The 17,227-nt window shown below is 33.6% G+C and overlaps 1 protein-coding gene and 1 pseudogene across 12 annotated transcripts in view; one reads left to right on the forward strand and one right to left on the reverse strand.

Moving 5' to 3' along the window:
- The window catches only part of VPS13B (vacuolar protein sorting 13 homolog B), a 1,326,809-nt gene that overhangs the window by 126,375 nt on the left and 1,183,207 nt on the right, over nt 1-17,227 (forward strand). For all 12 annotated transcript variants that reach the window (XM_074200569.1, XM_074200570.1, XM_074200573.1 and 9 more), the window contains exon 12: nt 16,411-16,602. In XM_074200569.1, the coding sequence (XP_074056670.1) occupies nt 16,411-16,602 (192 nt within the window). The remainder of the gene's footprint in view (nt 1-16,410; nt 16,603-17,227) is intronic.
- Nucleotides 10,208-10,744, reverse strand: LOC141497770 (calmodulin-like; annotated as a pseudogene).

The raw sequence follows: 17,227 nt of genomic DNA on the forward strand, positions 1-17,227 counted from the left end.
AAGTGAATCCCTGTGCTATTTTCCTTCAATTTTCCAATCATCTCTCATGTATTCAGTGATCATTTTTGGTTGATTATTATCAGATTCTTTTATCCAGCATTTTCATTTCACCTAACCTCCAGTCTCACTTCTCCAGTTGCCTGTTGGATAATTTTTTCATCAGGAATGCTCGAAAGTCTTCTATTTAATTTAAGATCCATTTTTTTTCTTGGTTTGATTATGCTCAATTTGCTTATTAAGTTATTCTTCTCTATAAGCTTATATCCTCTGTCTTCTGGAATATATCTGAATTTTCCATTTCTTCATAGTGGTGACTACTAAATCACATGTCAATCAGTTGGTAAGTATTTATTAAACATTTAACACATTTCAGTCAGGCACCATGACTAACCACGGGTGATCTCAGTAAGAAAAAAAAAGATAATTTTTGCCTTAAAAGAGTTTATGATCTAAAGGGGAAAGACTATACAAAAAGGAAACTGAATAGGTGTGAAGGGAGGGCACATGTAGAAGTTACCCAGTGTAGGGGCATGATAGAAGCTAGTCCAAGAATTGCAGCTCATGGAAAATGAAGGGCTGCCTGACTTTCAGTTTCTCTTTAAGTGGGGGTTTTGGAAGAAATTCTTGGCTTTACTTTCCAGCCCTATAGTCAGAGGGCCATACTAAGGGTACTAATGAGGAGTAAGAACCAAATATGATGCAGTCTCATTGGATGATGAGTTTTCAGTTGATGTGGTTTCTTCTGAGTAAGATAATGATGGAGTCTACAATGATTCTGACTGGCTTCTTGGTTTTTTAATTTCAGGCTGCTTGTGACCTTGAAGATCTGAATTTTGATCATAATGTTCCTGGGAGTTTTCATTTTATAGTTTCTTCCAAAAGATAACTAGTAGTAGATCCTTTCTACTTTACTTTGACCTCTGGTATTAAGAGATGTAGACAGTTTCCTTTTAAGATTTCTTGAAGTATGCTGTCTTGGCTCTTGTTTCAGGAGACATTGTGTAAGTAGTAAAATGATTCTTAACATGTTGAACCTTTATCTGTTTTTTAGGTCAGTTGTTTTTGCAATTAGATGCTTTGTATTTTCTTATATTTTTCTGTCTTATGACTTTGTTTTTATATTTCTTGTTTCATGGAGTAGATTTTATTTTTTCAGGGAGTTTGTTGCTTGGGCAAGGTTTTTGTGCCAATCTATTAATTCTCTTTCCAATTCTTTCTTTCATAGCTGTCATTTCTTTTCCATTTTTCCACTTGTGATCTTATTTATAAAAAGATTTTAATAGCTTTAAAAAAAAGAAACAAAAATTCTTGCTTCTTCTCTTCTAGGAATTCTTATTGAATTTGTGCCAAAACTATATTTTTATTTGATGCTTTGCTTTAGATGCTTTAAAGTAATTTTCTTCTTTTGGGTTTGTATCTAGAGAATTCCTGTTACCACAGAAATTTTTATAGTGGTATTCTATTTTTGTTGTTCATTCAGCCTACTTCCTGACTCTGTACTTCATTTTTGGATCATGCTCTGTGAATTTCTGGAGGGAAGGTCTTGGCTTGTCCTGTTATTGCTTACTTGGGATAGCAAGTGTTATGTTGATTCAGGGACAGCTTAGATTTGGGACCTGTAAGCTTTCAGTGCTCCCAAAGTGGTCTGATTTAGGACAATGTTTTTGTTGTTGCTCATTGGTTTGAGCCTTGCAAATTCCTGAACTGGGTCTGAGCAACGGATAAACTCAGTCATTATCAGCCAGCTGTAAAGCTACACTGGTTCAGTGACAGAATGATAGGCTTCCTTTTGGTTTCATATTTCTTTTTTTACTTTTTTTTCTTTTTTTAGATTTTTCAAGGAAATGGGGTTAAGTGGCTTGCCCAAGGCCACATGGCTAGGTAATTATTAAGTGTCTGAGGTCAGATTTGAACCCAGGTACTCCAAGGCCAGTGCTCTATTCACTGCGCCACCTAGCTGCCCCTGGTCTCATATTTCTACTGTGGTTATTCCTTTGCAGGTTTCATTCACATTGTACTCAAAACTGAAAATGAAGTCCTCAGTTTGTGGGGTGAGAGCCACACTGCTGTTGCTTGCTAATGAACATGTTCCTTTATCAGTCCTTACCCTAGAATGGCACTTCTAGGTGCAAATCTCCTTTTCTTTCCACCTTGAATCTGTGATATTCAGTTGTGTAGCAAGCAAAAAAGTTGCCTACTTTTACTTGTTCCCTCAGTCTTCATGAAGTCACTCTCTACTATTGGTATGAAGCCTCATCTTATTTTTGGTTATATTTCCTGACCACTGGAATGCTCTGTGCTGAGCACCCCTAACTCGACCTTGTTCCTAGTGGACCCAGACCACTTTGTCTCCTTTTGCTGACTTGGGCTGGAAAAGTGACTCACTGTGCTATCCTTGATTTTCTTAATCACCTCCCATGAATTCAGTGATCATTCTTCTGAAGATAATTATCAAATCCTCTTATTTAGCACTTTTCATTTCTCCTGTCCACTAGTCTCAACATCTCCAGTTGCCTATTAGACATCTCAAAGTGGATATCCCATAGATCTCCAACTCAATAAGTACAAGACTGAACTCATTATCTTTTCCCCAAAGCTCCCTTTTTCCTAATTTCCCTTTTTTCTGTAGAGGACACCACCATCTTCTTACAACTTAGGTGTTATCTTTTAGTCTTCACTTTCTTTCATCCCTGCCATATCTAATCTGCTACCAAGACCTGTCAATTTTACCTTTGTGACATTTCTCAAATATACCTCTCCTTTGACCCAGACTTCAGCATTGTGATGACCCTCATCTCATCCATGTCTGGATGATTGCACTAACCTCTGGATGTCTACCTTGTCACAAATTTCTCCCTCTTCCAATCTAACCTCCACTCAGCTCTCAAAGTAATCTTCCTAAAGCAAAAGTCTGAACATATTCATTCATATCCTTCTCCCATCTCCTCTTTTAATATAAACTCCAATGATTCTATTTTCATTTCTAGAAATAATAATATAAAATAGTGTGTTTGGTACTGAAAATTCGTCATAACTTGACCCTCACCTCTACTTTTTCAGTCTTCGTATACCTTATTCCCCTTTCTCCCAATGTGCTCCACTGTCTAATGACACTGATCTTTTTGCTGTTCTCTATACAGAATAATTCGTTGTGCATTTTCACTAGTTGTCATCTATATTAAGTATTCTCTTCTCTTCCCCAATTACTGGTTTACCTAGGTTCCTTAAAATTCTAGATGAATCTAATTTTTTATGGTAAGTTTTAATATTAAAACTAATTATTTCCTTCTATTAAGTTTCTCCAGTTTCTATTGTATATATCTAGTTTGTACATAGTTGTCTGCTCGTCGTCTTCCACATTAGACTGTAAGCTCATTCTTTTGCTTTTTTTGTATCTTGATCTCTTAGCATTGTTCCAGGCACATATTAGAGCCTTAATGAAAACTTGTTGAGGGGACTGATTATAATCATTATCTACTTGATTTTCTACTTTCAATCATGGCATTGAGCAGCTCATCTGAGTGACTTTCAATAATAACATTGAGACTTTATTGGTTAAAACAAGGAATATGTAAAATATGATTTTCAAAGTTATGTTTATAAAAAAATTTTACATTTATAGATAGATTTTACTCTTTTTAAAAAAATAGTATTTTACTTTTTCCAGTTATGTGTACTTAACATTTTTTACTTTTTTTGAAAAATGTTGCTTTATTTTTTCTAATTATTTACAAAGATGGTTTTCAACTTTCATCTTCATGTAAACTTTTAAGTTCTATACTTTTCTACCATCCTTCCTTTCTTTCCCCTTCCCCATGACAGTGAGTAGTAATCTGATATAGATTATACATGTACAATCATGTTTAACATATTTCTATATTAGTTATTAACATTTATTTAAAAAATTGAGTTCAAAATTTTCTCCCTTCCTCACCTCCTCCTTCCTGAAGACTAGAAGTTTGATATTTTATGTGTAATCATTTAACACATATTTCCATATTTAGATATGTTATGAAAGAAGAAACAGACCAAAAAGAAAAAATCCATTAAATAATAAAGAAAATAACGATAATATGCTTATGTTTCCATTCAGTTCTTTTTCTTGATGTAGATGGCATTTTTCATCATCATTCCTTTAAAATTTTTTTAGATCATTGTATTACTGAGAATAAATAAGCCATTCATAGTTCATCACAGTACAATATTACTGTTATTATGTATAATATTTTCCTGCTTTCTTCACTTGGTATCAGTTCACATAACGCTTTACAAGTTTTTCTGAAATCATCCTGCTTGCCATTTCTTATAACTCAATAGTATTCCATTACATTTATATACCACTATTTTTCCAGTCATTCCCCATATATGGACATCCCCTCAATTTCCAATACTTAGCCACACAAAGAGAACTGCTATGAATTTTTTTTGCGCAAGTAGGTCGCTTCCCTCTACTCAACCTCCATGTCTCCCTACCTTTTTTAAAAAATCTCTTTGGGATACAGACCAAGTAATAGTATTGCTCGATCAAAGTTTGATTGCCCTTTGGACAAAGTTCCAAATTGCTCTCCAGAATGACTTAGATCAGTTTATATTTTCACCACCAATTAGTGTCTCAGTTTTCTAACATCCCTTCAAAATTTATCATTTTCCTTTTCTGTCATATTAGCCAATCTGATAGGTATGAGGTGAACCTCATTTGCATTTCTTTAATCAGTAGTGATTTAAAGTAATTTTTTTCCCATATTACTATAGATATCTTTGATTTCTTCATCAAAAAACTGTCTGATCATGTCCTTTGACCATTTCTCAATGACTAATTTGATATAGTTCTCTGTGTATTTGAGAAGTTAGGACTTGTGTCAGAGATGCTTGCTATAAAAATTATTTCTTAGTTTTCTGCTTCCTTTCTAATTTTGGTTGCTTTGGTTTTAATTGGGAAAAATCTTTAAAATTTAATGATAAAATTAACCAATTTGCATTTCTTTCTCTTATTTGATGTAAATTCTTCACTTCTCCATATATTTGATAGTTAAACTATTCCTGGCTCTCCAAATTTGCTAAATGTATCCCTCCTTTTGTCTAATTTATATACCTATTTTGATCTTACTTTGCTGTGTACTTTGTGATATGTTGCTCTATTGCTCTGTCCTTAGTTCCTGCCATGTTGTTTTCCAGTTTTCTCAGCAGTTTTTGTCAAAGAGTGAATTCTTATCTCAAGATTTGGGCTCTTTGAGTTTATCAAACATTAGGTTACTGTGGTTATTTACTACTGTGTCAGTTTCACTGAACCACCACCATTTCTCAGCCAGTAATAGGTAATCAGTTCATAATGTAGTTTCTTCTCTTATTGCTATGACTAATATTTGTAGTACATTATTGAATACTAGTGGCGATAATGAACATCCTTGCTTTTATCCCTGATCTTATTGAGAAGTCTTCTAGCTTATCCCCATTATAGATAATGCTTGTTGATAGTTTTATATAATTCTGGTTATCATTTTAAGGAAAGCTTCATTTATTCCTATGATCTCTATGTTTTTTTTGGGGGGGGGTTGGCAAGGCAATGGGGTTAAGTGGCTTGCCCAAGGCCACACAGCTAGGTAATTATTAAGTGTCTGAGGCCGCATTTGAACTCAGGTACTCTTGACTCCAGGGCCAGTGCTCTATCCACTGTGTCACCTAGCCACCCCCTCTATGTTTTTTTAATAGGAATGGGTACTGTATCTTGTCAAAAGCTTTTTCTTCATCTATTGAGATACTCATATGATTTCTGTTTATCATTGGTATGGTCAGTTATGTTGATAGTTTCCCTAATATTGAACTAGCTCAACATTCTTGGTATAAATCCTCTGTGGTAATTTCCTTATTAGTATTTAATTTTTTTTTGGCTTTTAAATTTTTTGTTCATTTAATTTTTAATTCATAAAATAAAGCAAGCATTTCCATAGGATACTATAATTTTAAAAATTCTGCTAAAAAAAACCCCTGCAAATCTGTTATATACATTTTTCTATTGCTTCATTGGCACATGAATTCACCCCCCCCCTTTTTCTTTCCTCTCCCTGCCCTAAAGGTGGCTATAATTAGACACAAATATTTATATATGTAAAATCATGCTATACATAGTGTTCTTTATTAGTTTTTTTCTCTCTCTTCATTATATATACTTTGTAGTAATTTGGGTTTTTATATTAATTGAATTTACTTATTCACTGAACATTATTCTTTTTGGGGGGTGGCAAAGTTTGCAAGACGATGGGGTTAAGTGACTTGTCCAAGGTCACACAGCTAGGTAATTATTAAGTTTCTGAGACTGGATTTGAGCTCAGGTGTCCCTGACTCCAAGACCATTGCTTTACCCTTTGCGCCTCCTAGTTGCCTAGCTGAATGTTGTTCTTAAAACAATTATTGCTGTTACTATCTAGATTGTTCTCTTGATTCTTGATTCTGCTTATTTCACCTTTCATTATTTTATGCAAGTCTGCACATTTTTTCCCCTAAGATTATAGAACTCATAATTTTTTTTTTTTTGGCAAGGCAATGGGGGTGAAGTGACTTGCTCAAGGTCACACAGCTAGGTAATTATCATGTGTCTGAGGCTGAATTTGAACTCAGGTCCTCCTAACTCCAGGGCTGGTACTCTATCCACTGTACTACCTAGCTGCCTTGAACTCATAATTTCTAAAAGCACAATAGATCTTTATCACAATAACGTAGCACAATTTATTACAGTCTTGTAAAAAGCTAGAAGTTTGAGTTTTTGCCCTGAGAAACTTAAAGCATCAATAAGTCAAATTAGTGGTAGTCTCAGAACAAAACTATATATGTGTGTGAGTGAAATTTAAGTATTGTCTGCCTATGTACCATTTTCCCTTCTAGTATAAAACCTATTTTTTGTATGCCTCTCACTTTTTTTGCAATTGATATCTTATTTTTTCCTAATTAAATGCTATGAAGTTTTTCAACATTCATCCATATGCATATACATATTTTTAAGTTACATAATTTCCTTACACCCTCCCTTCCCAAACCCTTCCATCAGCAGCAATCAAGTGAATATTTTACTTATACATTTATGTTTAGCATGTTTACATATTAGTTATTTTTGGTTTGAGGAATTAAGATTAAGGGAAAATAAAGAAATCCATGAGATAGGAAAGAAATACATAAGAGAAATTTTTAAAAAGTGAGTGTACTATTTGTTCAGATTCTTTAGATTTTGTTTTTCTTTTCCGGATGAGAATAGCATTGTCCATAGCTGGTCTCCCAGGGTTGTCCTAGCTCTTTGAACTGCTGAAAGAAGCTGCATCTATCAAGGTTGATCCACTCACAATGTTATTGCTAATGTGAACATTATTCCCTTGGTTCTGTTCCTTTCATTCAATATCAGATCCTATACCTCATTCCTTATTTCTCTAGAGTCTGACCATTCAGGGTTTCTTATACAACACTAGTATTCCATAACATTTATATACCATATGTAGATCAGCCAATACCCAAATGATGGGCATTCCCTCAATTTCCAATTATTTGCCACTACAAAAAGAGCTGCTCTGAATATTATGGAACATATGGGTCTTTTTCCATTTTTTATTTTTGCAGGGTAGTAAATTCTTGGTTGTAATCCAAGGTCCTTTGCCCTCTGATATATGTTATTCCAGGCCCTCTGGTCCTTCAGTGTTGAAGCTGATAAATCCTGTGTAAATCTGATTGTGTTTTCTTTGTATTTAAATTACTTCTTTTTTTGCTGCTTGCAGTATTTTCTCCTTTATTTCAGAATTCTGGTATTTGGCTATGATGGCTCTTAGAGTTTTTATCCTGGGGTTTGTTCCTGGAGGAGTTCTGTGTATTCTTTCAATGGTTATTTTGTTTTCTTGCTCTAGTAGATTTTGAGTTTTCCTTGACAATTTCCTGTAAGATTTTTCTAGGTTCTTATTTTAATCTAGACTTTTGGTAGTCCAATAATTTGTAAAGTATCTCTCCAGGATCTATTTTTTAGGTCATTTGTTTTTTTAAAAGGTACTTTACATTTTCTTCAGTTTTTTTAAGCTTTTTATTTTGTTTAATGTAGTCTTGTGGTCTCATAGACCCATTGCTTTCTCTTTATTCATTTCTAATTTTTAGGTTTTTATTTTCTTTGGTTAGCTTTTGTGTTTCCTCTTCTAGTTGGTTAATTTTGCTCTTTGCAGAGTTGAATTTCTTTTTCATTTGTTTATTTTTAAAGGTGTTGATGTTTCTGGTCAATTTTTCATAATTTTCTTACATGACTCTCATGTTTTTGTTTATGTTTCTTATTTCTCTCTTCTTTGGTTTTTAATTTTTTTTTTTTAGGCTCTTCTATGAGCTTTTGGATATGAGTCCAGTTCATAGACTCTTTTGAGACTTCTCCTGTAGGTAATTTTTCAGTGCTTTCATCTTCTGAGGCAGTAATGTTATCTTTATCTACATAGTAGCTTTCTTTAGTGAGTGTGCTTTGGTTTGTTTTTTTTTTTTTAATCTTTATTGTTTGAGCTCTGCTCCTGGGGTGTAGGGAGTATAGATCCAAGCTTTTTATGCTGGGGCTAGGGCTGGCCAAGATGTTGCTTATGCTGGCTAGGCCTTGTATATGCAGAGGTTTGTTTCCTTTTTATGTCCAGGTTCTGACCATGCAGTAGTTTGTTTCAGCCCAGTCCTGTCTTTTGCCCCAATGTTCTCAGGGTTCAGACTTTGTTTGGGGTTGGAATCCTCCCTGCTAACTTGCTGTATAGCTGCCAGGACTTAGTCTGTTTTTAAGCTTTTGGGACTTGGACCTGGATTGCACTATGACTAGAAGCCTTCTATTCCCTTTCTAGCTCTCCCACCTTGCTGGGCTTTACTTGTCTTTTTTTTCCCCAAAGAGAGACCTTCACTGAAGATCCTCCATTATGTCTACTATTGAAAAGTTCTTTGGATCTTGCCTTTTTTTTTTTTTTTTTTTTGATCTGTAGCTTTAAATTCAGTGCAGAGACTTCATTTAGCATTGTGTAAGGAAAAGGTCCAGGTGCATGCTAGCTTCACATCACCATCCTGACTCTGCCCTGGAAATCGATGTATCTTATTTAATATTTTTGCCTCAATATTCATCAGGAAAATTGGTCTGCATTTTTCTTTCTCTGCTTTAGCTCTTCCTGGTTTGCCTATCAGCACTATATTTGTGTCATAAAAGGAATTTGGTAGGACACTACCTATTTTTCCAAATAGTTTATATGTAAATATAGAGATTAATTGTCCTCTAAGTGTTTGGTGGAATTCACTTGTGAACTCATCTGGCACTGGGCATTTTTTCTTAGGGAGTTCATTAATGGATAATTTAATTTCTATCTATGTTTGATTTATTTAAGTATTCTGTTTCCTTTCCTGTAATCTGGGAAATTTAAATTTTATAAATATTCATCAATTTGGTTTAGGTAATCAGATTTATTGGCATACACTGGGGCAAAATCATCTCTTCATTGGTGGTGACTTCACCCTTTTCTTTTTTGATACTGGTAATTTGGTTTTTCTTTTTTAGAAAATCAAATTAACCAGTGGTTTATCAATCTTATTGTTTTTTCATGAAATCAGCTCCTAGTTTTAATTATTATCACAATAGCTTTCTTATTTTCAGTTTTATTAATCTTATCTTTATGTGGTAACTTTTTCTAGAAAACAAATATACAACTTGGAATGGATTTGAGGCAAATTGTGCCATAAGCAGATTTTTTTAAATAAGTGGCTAAACAAAGTTTAAAAAGCAAGTAACAATAGAAGAAAATGTTTTCTGGTACAGGACCAGCAGTACAAAAAAATAGTGTGTGATTACCTGGATAATACACCCGTTTTGCAGTAGTGCAACTTTAAGTACATATTGTTGACTGTCCATAGTCCACGCAGAGTTGCAACTCCACACTTCAACAACAACGTGCTGACAGCTCCTAAAGAAAACCACTTCTTTAAAAAAAAATGAAAGGTATAACCCAGATGTTCCCTCATTTGACCAACTCATCTAAGTTTAGATGTGCAGAAGGGCTTAGATATAAGCCACATGCAACATATTTTTTACTTGATCAATTTTCCAAAATAAAGTTTCAGGACAATGACAGTAGATAAGGGGAAGAAAAACATGGAAGAATGAAGTCCTAATTACCACACATGCATATCCTTTTGACAGTAGGGGGGGGAAAATCCTTTTACAGATAAGTTACAAACAAAGAAAAGGCAAATAAACAATTTTGTACAAGAAATTTAACACATTCTGTACAATTTCTTCACTTTGCTGTCATCATTTGTATAAACTCTTCATAGTTTACTTGACCATCACCATCAATATCTGCTTCCCTGATCATTTCATCAGCATCTTCATCTGTTAACTTCTCTCCAAGGTTTGTCATCACATGGTGAAGTTCTGCTGCACTAATATAACTATTGCCATCCTTGTCAAACACAGAATACTTCTCTAATTTCTTCTTCACTGTCTGTGTCTTTCATTTTTCTTGCCATCATAGTCAGAAATTCTGGAAAGTCAATTGTGCCATTGCCGTCAGCATCTACTTCATTAATCATATCCTGTAATTCAGCTTCTGTAGGGTTCTGCCCAAGTGACCTCATTACAGTTCCCAATTCCTTTGTTGTTATAGTACCATCTCCATCCTTGTCAAATAGTGAAAAGGCTTCTTTGAATTCTGCAATCTCCTCTTTTGTCAGCTGATCAGCCATGCCCTTAGCGTTAGTGGCACCTGAGCTGCGACCCAACAACCTCCATGCTCGGTGGCTGTGGTAACTTTTAGCAAGATGTAATTTCCTACCTCATCTCTTTTAATTAAGCCTATTTTAATTTTTGCTTTTTTCTGAGATTATGATTGCTACCTTGCTTTTCTTTTACTTTAGCTGAAATATAATAGATTCTGCCCCAGCCCCAAACCTTTACTCTATGTTTGTCTCTCTGCTTCAAGTTTTTTTTAAAACAACATATTGTAGGATTCTGGTTTCTAATCCACTCTGCTATCCACTTTTATTTTATGGGTGATTTCATCCCATTCCCATTCATAGTTATGATTGTTAACTTTGCATTTCCTACCATCCAAGTTTTCTTACTTTTTATCCTTCTCTTCTTTCACTCTTACCCCCTTCACCAATGTTCTGTTTCTGGTCTTTTTATCTGTCACTCTTCTGTCTGTACCCCCACCCCTGTTTCATCTTTTTAAAATCTCTTCCTCTTCTGTTTCCCTATTAGTAAATTATATTTCTACATGGAACTGATTTTATATGTTATATTCTCTTTGAGTCAAAACTGATGAGAATAAGGGTCAAATGATAATACTTCCTGCCTCCCACTCCCAGTCTTCTCCTACACTTTAATAGGACTTTTCGCACTTCTCCATGTGACATAATTTACCTTATGCTACTTTTTCTTTCCTTTTGCTCCTCTTGTGTATTCCTCTTTCTCTTCCTTTGATTTTTTTTTTTTAATATTATCAAAGTCACCTTATACTCACATCGTTTACTAATTGTACTCATTCTGATACAATTCTTAAGGGTTATCTTTTTCTGTAGGAATACAAACAGGTTAGCCTTATTGAATCCCTTGCATTTTCTTTTTCCTTTTTAACCTTTTTTTTCTCTTTTATCTTGTTTTGAAGATCAATTTTTTTCTTCTGCTCTGGCCTTTTTATTGGAATGCTTGAAAGTCCTTTCACTAAATGACCATTTTTCCCCCTGAAGGATTAAATTTAGTTTTATGAGCTATGTGATTCTTGGTTATAATATTTGTTCCTTTCACTTTGCAAATATCATATTCTATCCTCTCTAATTCTTTAATGTAGAATCTGGTAAATCTTGTTTATTCCTGACTGTGACTCCCTGATATTTGAATTTTTTCTTTCTGATTTCTTGTAATATTTTCTCCTTGACCTAGGAGTTTTGGAATTTGACTATAATTGTTCTTGGTTGTTTTTATTTTGCTATCTCTTTCATGACTTGATTGGAATATTTTTTAAATGTCTATTTTACCTCTGCTTCTAGGATATCAGGGCAGATTTTTATATGTTATATGAAATTTGTATTTTAACCTATAGGCAATAGGGAGCCTTTGAAGGTTTTTTGGTCTAGAAGAGTGATGGTTTGGTCTGTGCATTAAGATTATTTTAGAAGCTTTGTTTGCAATAGATTGTAGAGGAACTAGGATTGGCTCAGCAGACTAATTTGGAGTTCTTTGCAATACATTACAGTAGTCTGGGTAAAAGGTGATGAGTCCCTAAATTAGGGTAGTATCAATTTGAGTAGGATTGGGTACTAGAATTATTGTGAAGGTCAAATTTACAGAATTTGATTGAAGGTGATATATGCAGGAGAGTGAAGAATCAAATAAGACTCTGATATTTTGAACCTGGTTGATTGGAAAGACAAGTGACTCCATCAGTAGAAATATGAACATTTTGAGGAGAGATAGATTTTATAATGAGAAAGTGACAAATTCAGTTTGGACATGTTGAGTTTGAAGAAATTGTATGGCATCTGGGTGGAGGTATCCAATAGGTAGTTGACATATTTAGAGGAATGATTGAGAGTTTTTACTGATTTTCATAGTTTTATTATTTGAGGGCAAAGGAATCACAAAATCTCAGCATATAAAGGAACTTTAAAGGTTATCTAGTTTTCATTATATTTGAAAAACCTATTGTACAGAATTCCTGACTATTGGTCATATGACATTTGATTAAAAATTTCTAGTTGATTGATCCAATAGTTTTGGAGAACTATTTGGAACTATGCCCAAAGAGCTATAAAACTTTGTGTACTTTTTGACCCAACTGTACTACTACTGGTTCTGTACCCTAAAGAGATCAAAGTAAAAAGAAAAAGAACTATGTGTACAGAAATATTTATAGCACTTCTTTTTGTGATGGTAAAGAATTGGAAGTTGAAAGGATACCTATTGACTGAGAAATGACTTAACAAGTTATGGTATATGATTGTGATGAAATAAGAAATGATGAAGGGAATGATTTTAGAAGAACCTGGGAATACTAATATGAACTCATGCAAAGTGAAGTGAGCAGTACTGGGAGAAGATTATATGTAATATGTAGTGTGATCAACTGTGAAAGCTATTCTGATCAATACAGTGGTCCACAACAATTCCAAATGATGGAAAATACTGTCTATTTCCAGAGAGAGAAATGATGAACTTTGAATACAGAACGAAGCATACTTTTTCCTTTTAAAATTTTTTTGTTGCTTTTTTCTGCAATATGGCTAATAAGGAAATATACTTTTCATGATTTTACATATTTAATGAATAACACTAAGCTTGCCTTCTCAGTTGATGGAAAAAGAGCTAAAGGCAAGGAGAGAATTTAAGAACCAAAAATGAATATTAAAAGCAATCTCGTTAAGGGGGTACTTATTTAACAAAGGAGAAAGTTCCATTTTATGATAGCAGATATTGATAGAAAGTATTTATCTTAGGAATAAACTTGCTCCTTGCAACTTCAGTCAGTTGTTCCTAGTTCTTCCCTTCATGGTCAAGGAGATTAAGTCTAATTCCTTCTCTTTGTGAACCCTCTTCAAATACTTAGCTCCCTTCCTCTAGTTTTTTTTAGGCTAAATATTTGCATGTTCTTTAACTCTCATACTCATGTAGCATTATATTGAGTCACTGCAGACTTTTAATCTCAATATACCTTCTATCCATATTATCCTTTCTAAAATGTATCCATATCTGAAGACTTTATTCTAGATTGGGGTGACCAGAGCACAATATAGCTATAATATCAGCTCTTTGGTCCTGAACACTATACCTTACTCAATTAGTTTAACATTGCAGTAGTTTCCTTGATTGCTCTACTACTTGACTTATATTAAGCCTCAAATAAACTATTTTTTGGTCTTCCCTATCTGATGCTGATGTTGTTTTTGTGAAAATGATGGTATACGTTGCATTCATCTTTTCTTGTTTTTTTAGGTTTTTGCAAGGCAAATGGGGTTAAGTGGTTTGCTCAAGGCCACACAGCTAGGTAATTATTAAGTGTCTGAGACCGGATTTGAACCCAGGTACTCCTGACTCCAGGGCTGATACTTTATCCACTGCCCCACCTAGCCGCCCCCTACGTTGCATTCATCTTATTAGCTTTCCTAGTTTAAAATCAAAATTCATATTAGGTAAAAAGTTCTTATTAGATTAAAAATCTTATAATCAGAAATTGTTAAATTGAGTTACTGTGAGTCTTGCAGTCTTAGATTTTTTTCCTGGAGGCAATCTGAATTTTTTGATTGGTTTTTAATAATCTGTGTTTGGAAGTTCTGAATGATTCTTTTGTATTATTTCGTTCTTTGTCTTGTCATGTTCTTTTTGGAGATCTATCATCCTTAAGTTATCTCTGTGAATCCTGTCTTTGAGATGTGTGTCTTTTGCTTTATAGTGAGCATATTTACTTTTTTATTTAACATTTTATTTAAATTTTTGTATTTCAAATTCTATCCCTCCCTCTCTCTTCCCATGAGACAGTAATTAGATAAGATTGCATGTGCAATTGTGTAAAACATTTCCATATTAACTTCTAATTTTGTAAAACATTTCCATTTTGTTGTACAAGAAGACTTGATTAAAAGAACAAATAAAAGAATGAAAAATAGCATACTTCAGTCCATATTTAATCATTTTTAGTTCTTTCTTTGGTGGCAGATAATATGCTTCATCATTAGTACTTTGAGATTGTCTTAGATCATCGTATTGCTAAGAATAGCTAAGTCATTCACAGTTATTCATTGAACAGTATTGCTGTTACTATGTATGATGTTTTCCTGGTTCTGTTTACTTCACTATGCATCAGTTCATTTAAATCTTTCTGGGTTTTTCTGAAATCATCCCATTTGTCATTTTTTATAGCACAATAATATTCCATTATTCCAATGCTATGTACCATAGCTTTCTTAGTCATTCCCCATTGATAAAAATTCCTTTGATTTTCAATTCTTAGCCACTACAAAGAGAGTATGCAGATTTACTTTTAATATCATTGGGTTTTTTTTTGCTTCCCTTCATGTCCTTTATTTCCTGTCCTATTGTTCTCTCTTTTGTTTCTTTGGAGAAACCTTCCATTAAAGATTCCATTTTTTTCTAATCTGCCTTTACTTTTGTTCCACAGGCTAAAAATACTACTCTCATCATTTTCCTTTCTCAATCCAGAGTCCTCTTTTTTTTTTTCTTTTTTGCAGTATTTATTCATAGTTGCCTTAACTGTTATATCTGGATACTGTATTTCCTTCTGCCTTTTTTTCCCCCTGTAGATTTATCTACTTGTGTTCAAGGTCTCTGAGTTTTTTCCTTTTGGACATCTTTGGCACTTTTAATCGTCTTTCCTACCTTTAGCACAAGAATCCCATAGGAAACTTAATCAAATTTTTTGCTGAAATTCAGGTAGAATTTACCTGATCTACCAAAAAAGAAATAGAAGCTATTCTGAAATGACTTGTTCTTATTAAACTATGCATCCTTCTTTCAGTGATCATTGCTTTACTTTCCAAGTGTTTATATATTACCTCTTGTCATTATTTCTGTAAAGTACCAACTTTGGTAATTTACCTGATTACTACTTTGGACTGTCTCATTGGAAAGTAGGGCCAAGAACTTTAAACCTTCATTTAAGGTGAGCGCTCAGCACAGACATATCCCCATTTCTTACCTTGCTGCAATACTTTGAGAGCTTCTCCTCTTTCGTCTACCCTTTCCTCCTTCCCTCCCTTCTCAACTTCCAGTGTTTTTTTTTTCCCCATTGGATTGGCAGTCTTGTATCCTCGGTGCCAGGCATAGTACTTGGCATATAGTAGGTGCTTAATTGATGTTTATTAACTATTGATTCCTTCTTTAATAATTCGTTCTAGAGTTTTGCCAGAGTTGAAGTCAGTCACTGGCTTATGATTTGAAGATAACATCTTGCTTCTTTTGCCACAATTATTGTACTAGATGATCTTGAAGAAAGTTTGTGTATTGAAAATGATTATAGTTTTATGTTTATTGATCAGTTCATCATGAAAATGAGGATAACGTTTCACTCAATTTCATTGATTTGAAATTGTATAATTGAATTTCAGTGCAATATAAAACTTGAGTTTTCTAGAGTTTATATTTTTTTAGATAATGTTGGGAAATTTAGTGTGATGAAGCTTCACTTCCACATCCTTATTTGTGTAATGTATTGGGAAGAGCCCTAGTTTTGAGATATGTTGGTTTGGTGCCATTAGCAATAATATGTTTATTTGATCTAAATAAAGATTGAAATATAATATTAGTTATTCCAAATGATATTTGAACAGACCCTTAATCATGAGAAGTTAAAAATTTTATAGTTATGTGCCTTGCAATGTGAATTAATGTTTATGTTAATTATGAAATATATATGTGTATTTACCTAGCACCTGGAAATCAACAAGATCTCCCCTCAGCAAAAAGTGAAGATTTGGGAAATATTCAGGAGAAGTCCACTAAAAGTCTTGTTGTAGGTCCTCTTGATCTTCGTTTGGATAGCAGTTCAGTGCACAGGATTTTGAAGATGATTGTTTGTGCCTTGGAACATGAATATGAACCTTATAGTAGGCTAAAACCAGGTAAGTTTTTTACTTTGATGTTCATTCAACTGCCAATTAAATTAGTGTTCAACTGTATTTTCTCTCTTTCTCTGTTACTTCACTTTCCTAAATATTTTGTTCATGTACTGTGTCTTTTTTAATGTGGATGATATTTATTCCTAGGTGTAATATTTGCTTTGAAGGTATGGGGCAAAGGTTTAGTGGAGATAATGTAGTAAATAAAACATTGTGGAAACTACATGTTGTCTTTTTCTTTAAAAATAGCCTTTTTATTTGTCATACATGAGTACTATTCTCATGATTTCATAGACCCTTTGGTATTCTTGTGGTTGACAGAAATTTTCTGCTAGGTTTTTAGTGCCATGAATTTAAGATGCATGAAATTCAAAGAGTTTAAATGTTCTGTTCTAATATACTTTTATGTGAAAAGATAATAAATCTTTTAAACATATTTCTAATGAAAGATAAGGCAAAACATCTATTTATTGAGTCTATAATTGCCATGAATTTGTTGAAGTGTGACCATTTACATTCAATAGGATAAGATCATGAATAATTTTTCAGTATGAGTATAAACTTATATTTGGGTAGAATAAATCCAGTATTTGTTCCTGCATGATGTTGTGTGGGGCAGATGTTCATA

The sequence above is a fragment of the Macrotis lagotis genome, chromosome X (assembly GCF_037893015.1).
Source record: "Macrotis lagotis isolate mMagLag1 chromosome X, bilby.v1.9.chrom.fasta, whole genome shotgun sequence".
NCBI classification, from domain to species: domain Eukaryota; kingdom Metazoa; phylum Chordata; class Mammalia; order Peramelemorphia; family Peramelidae; genus Macrotis; species Macrotis lagotis.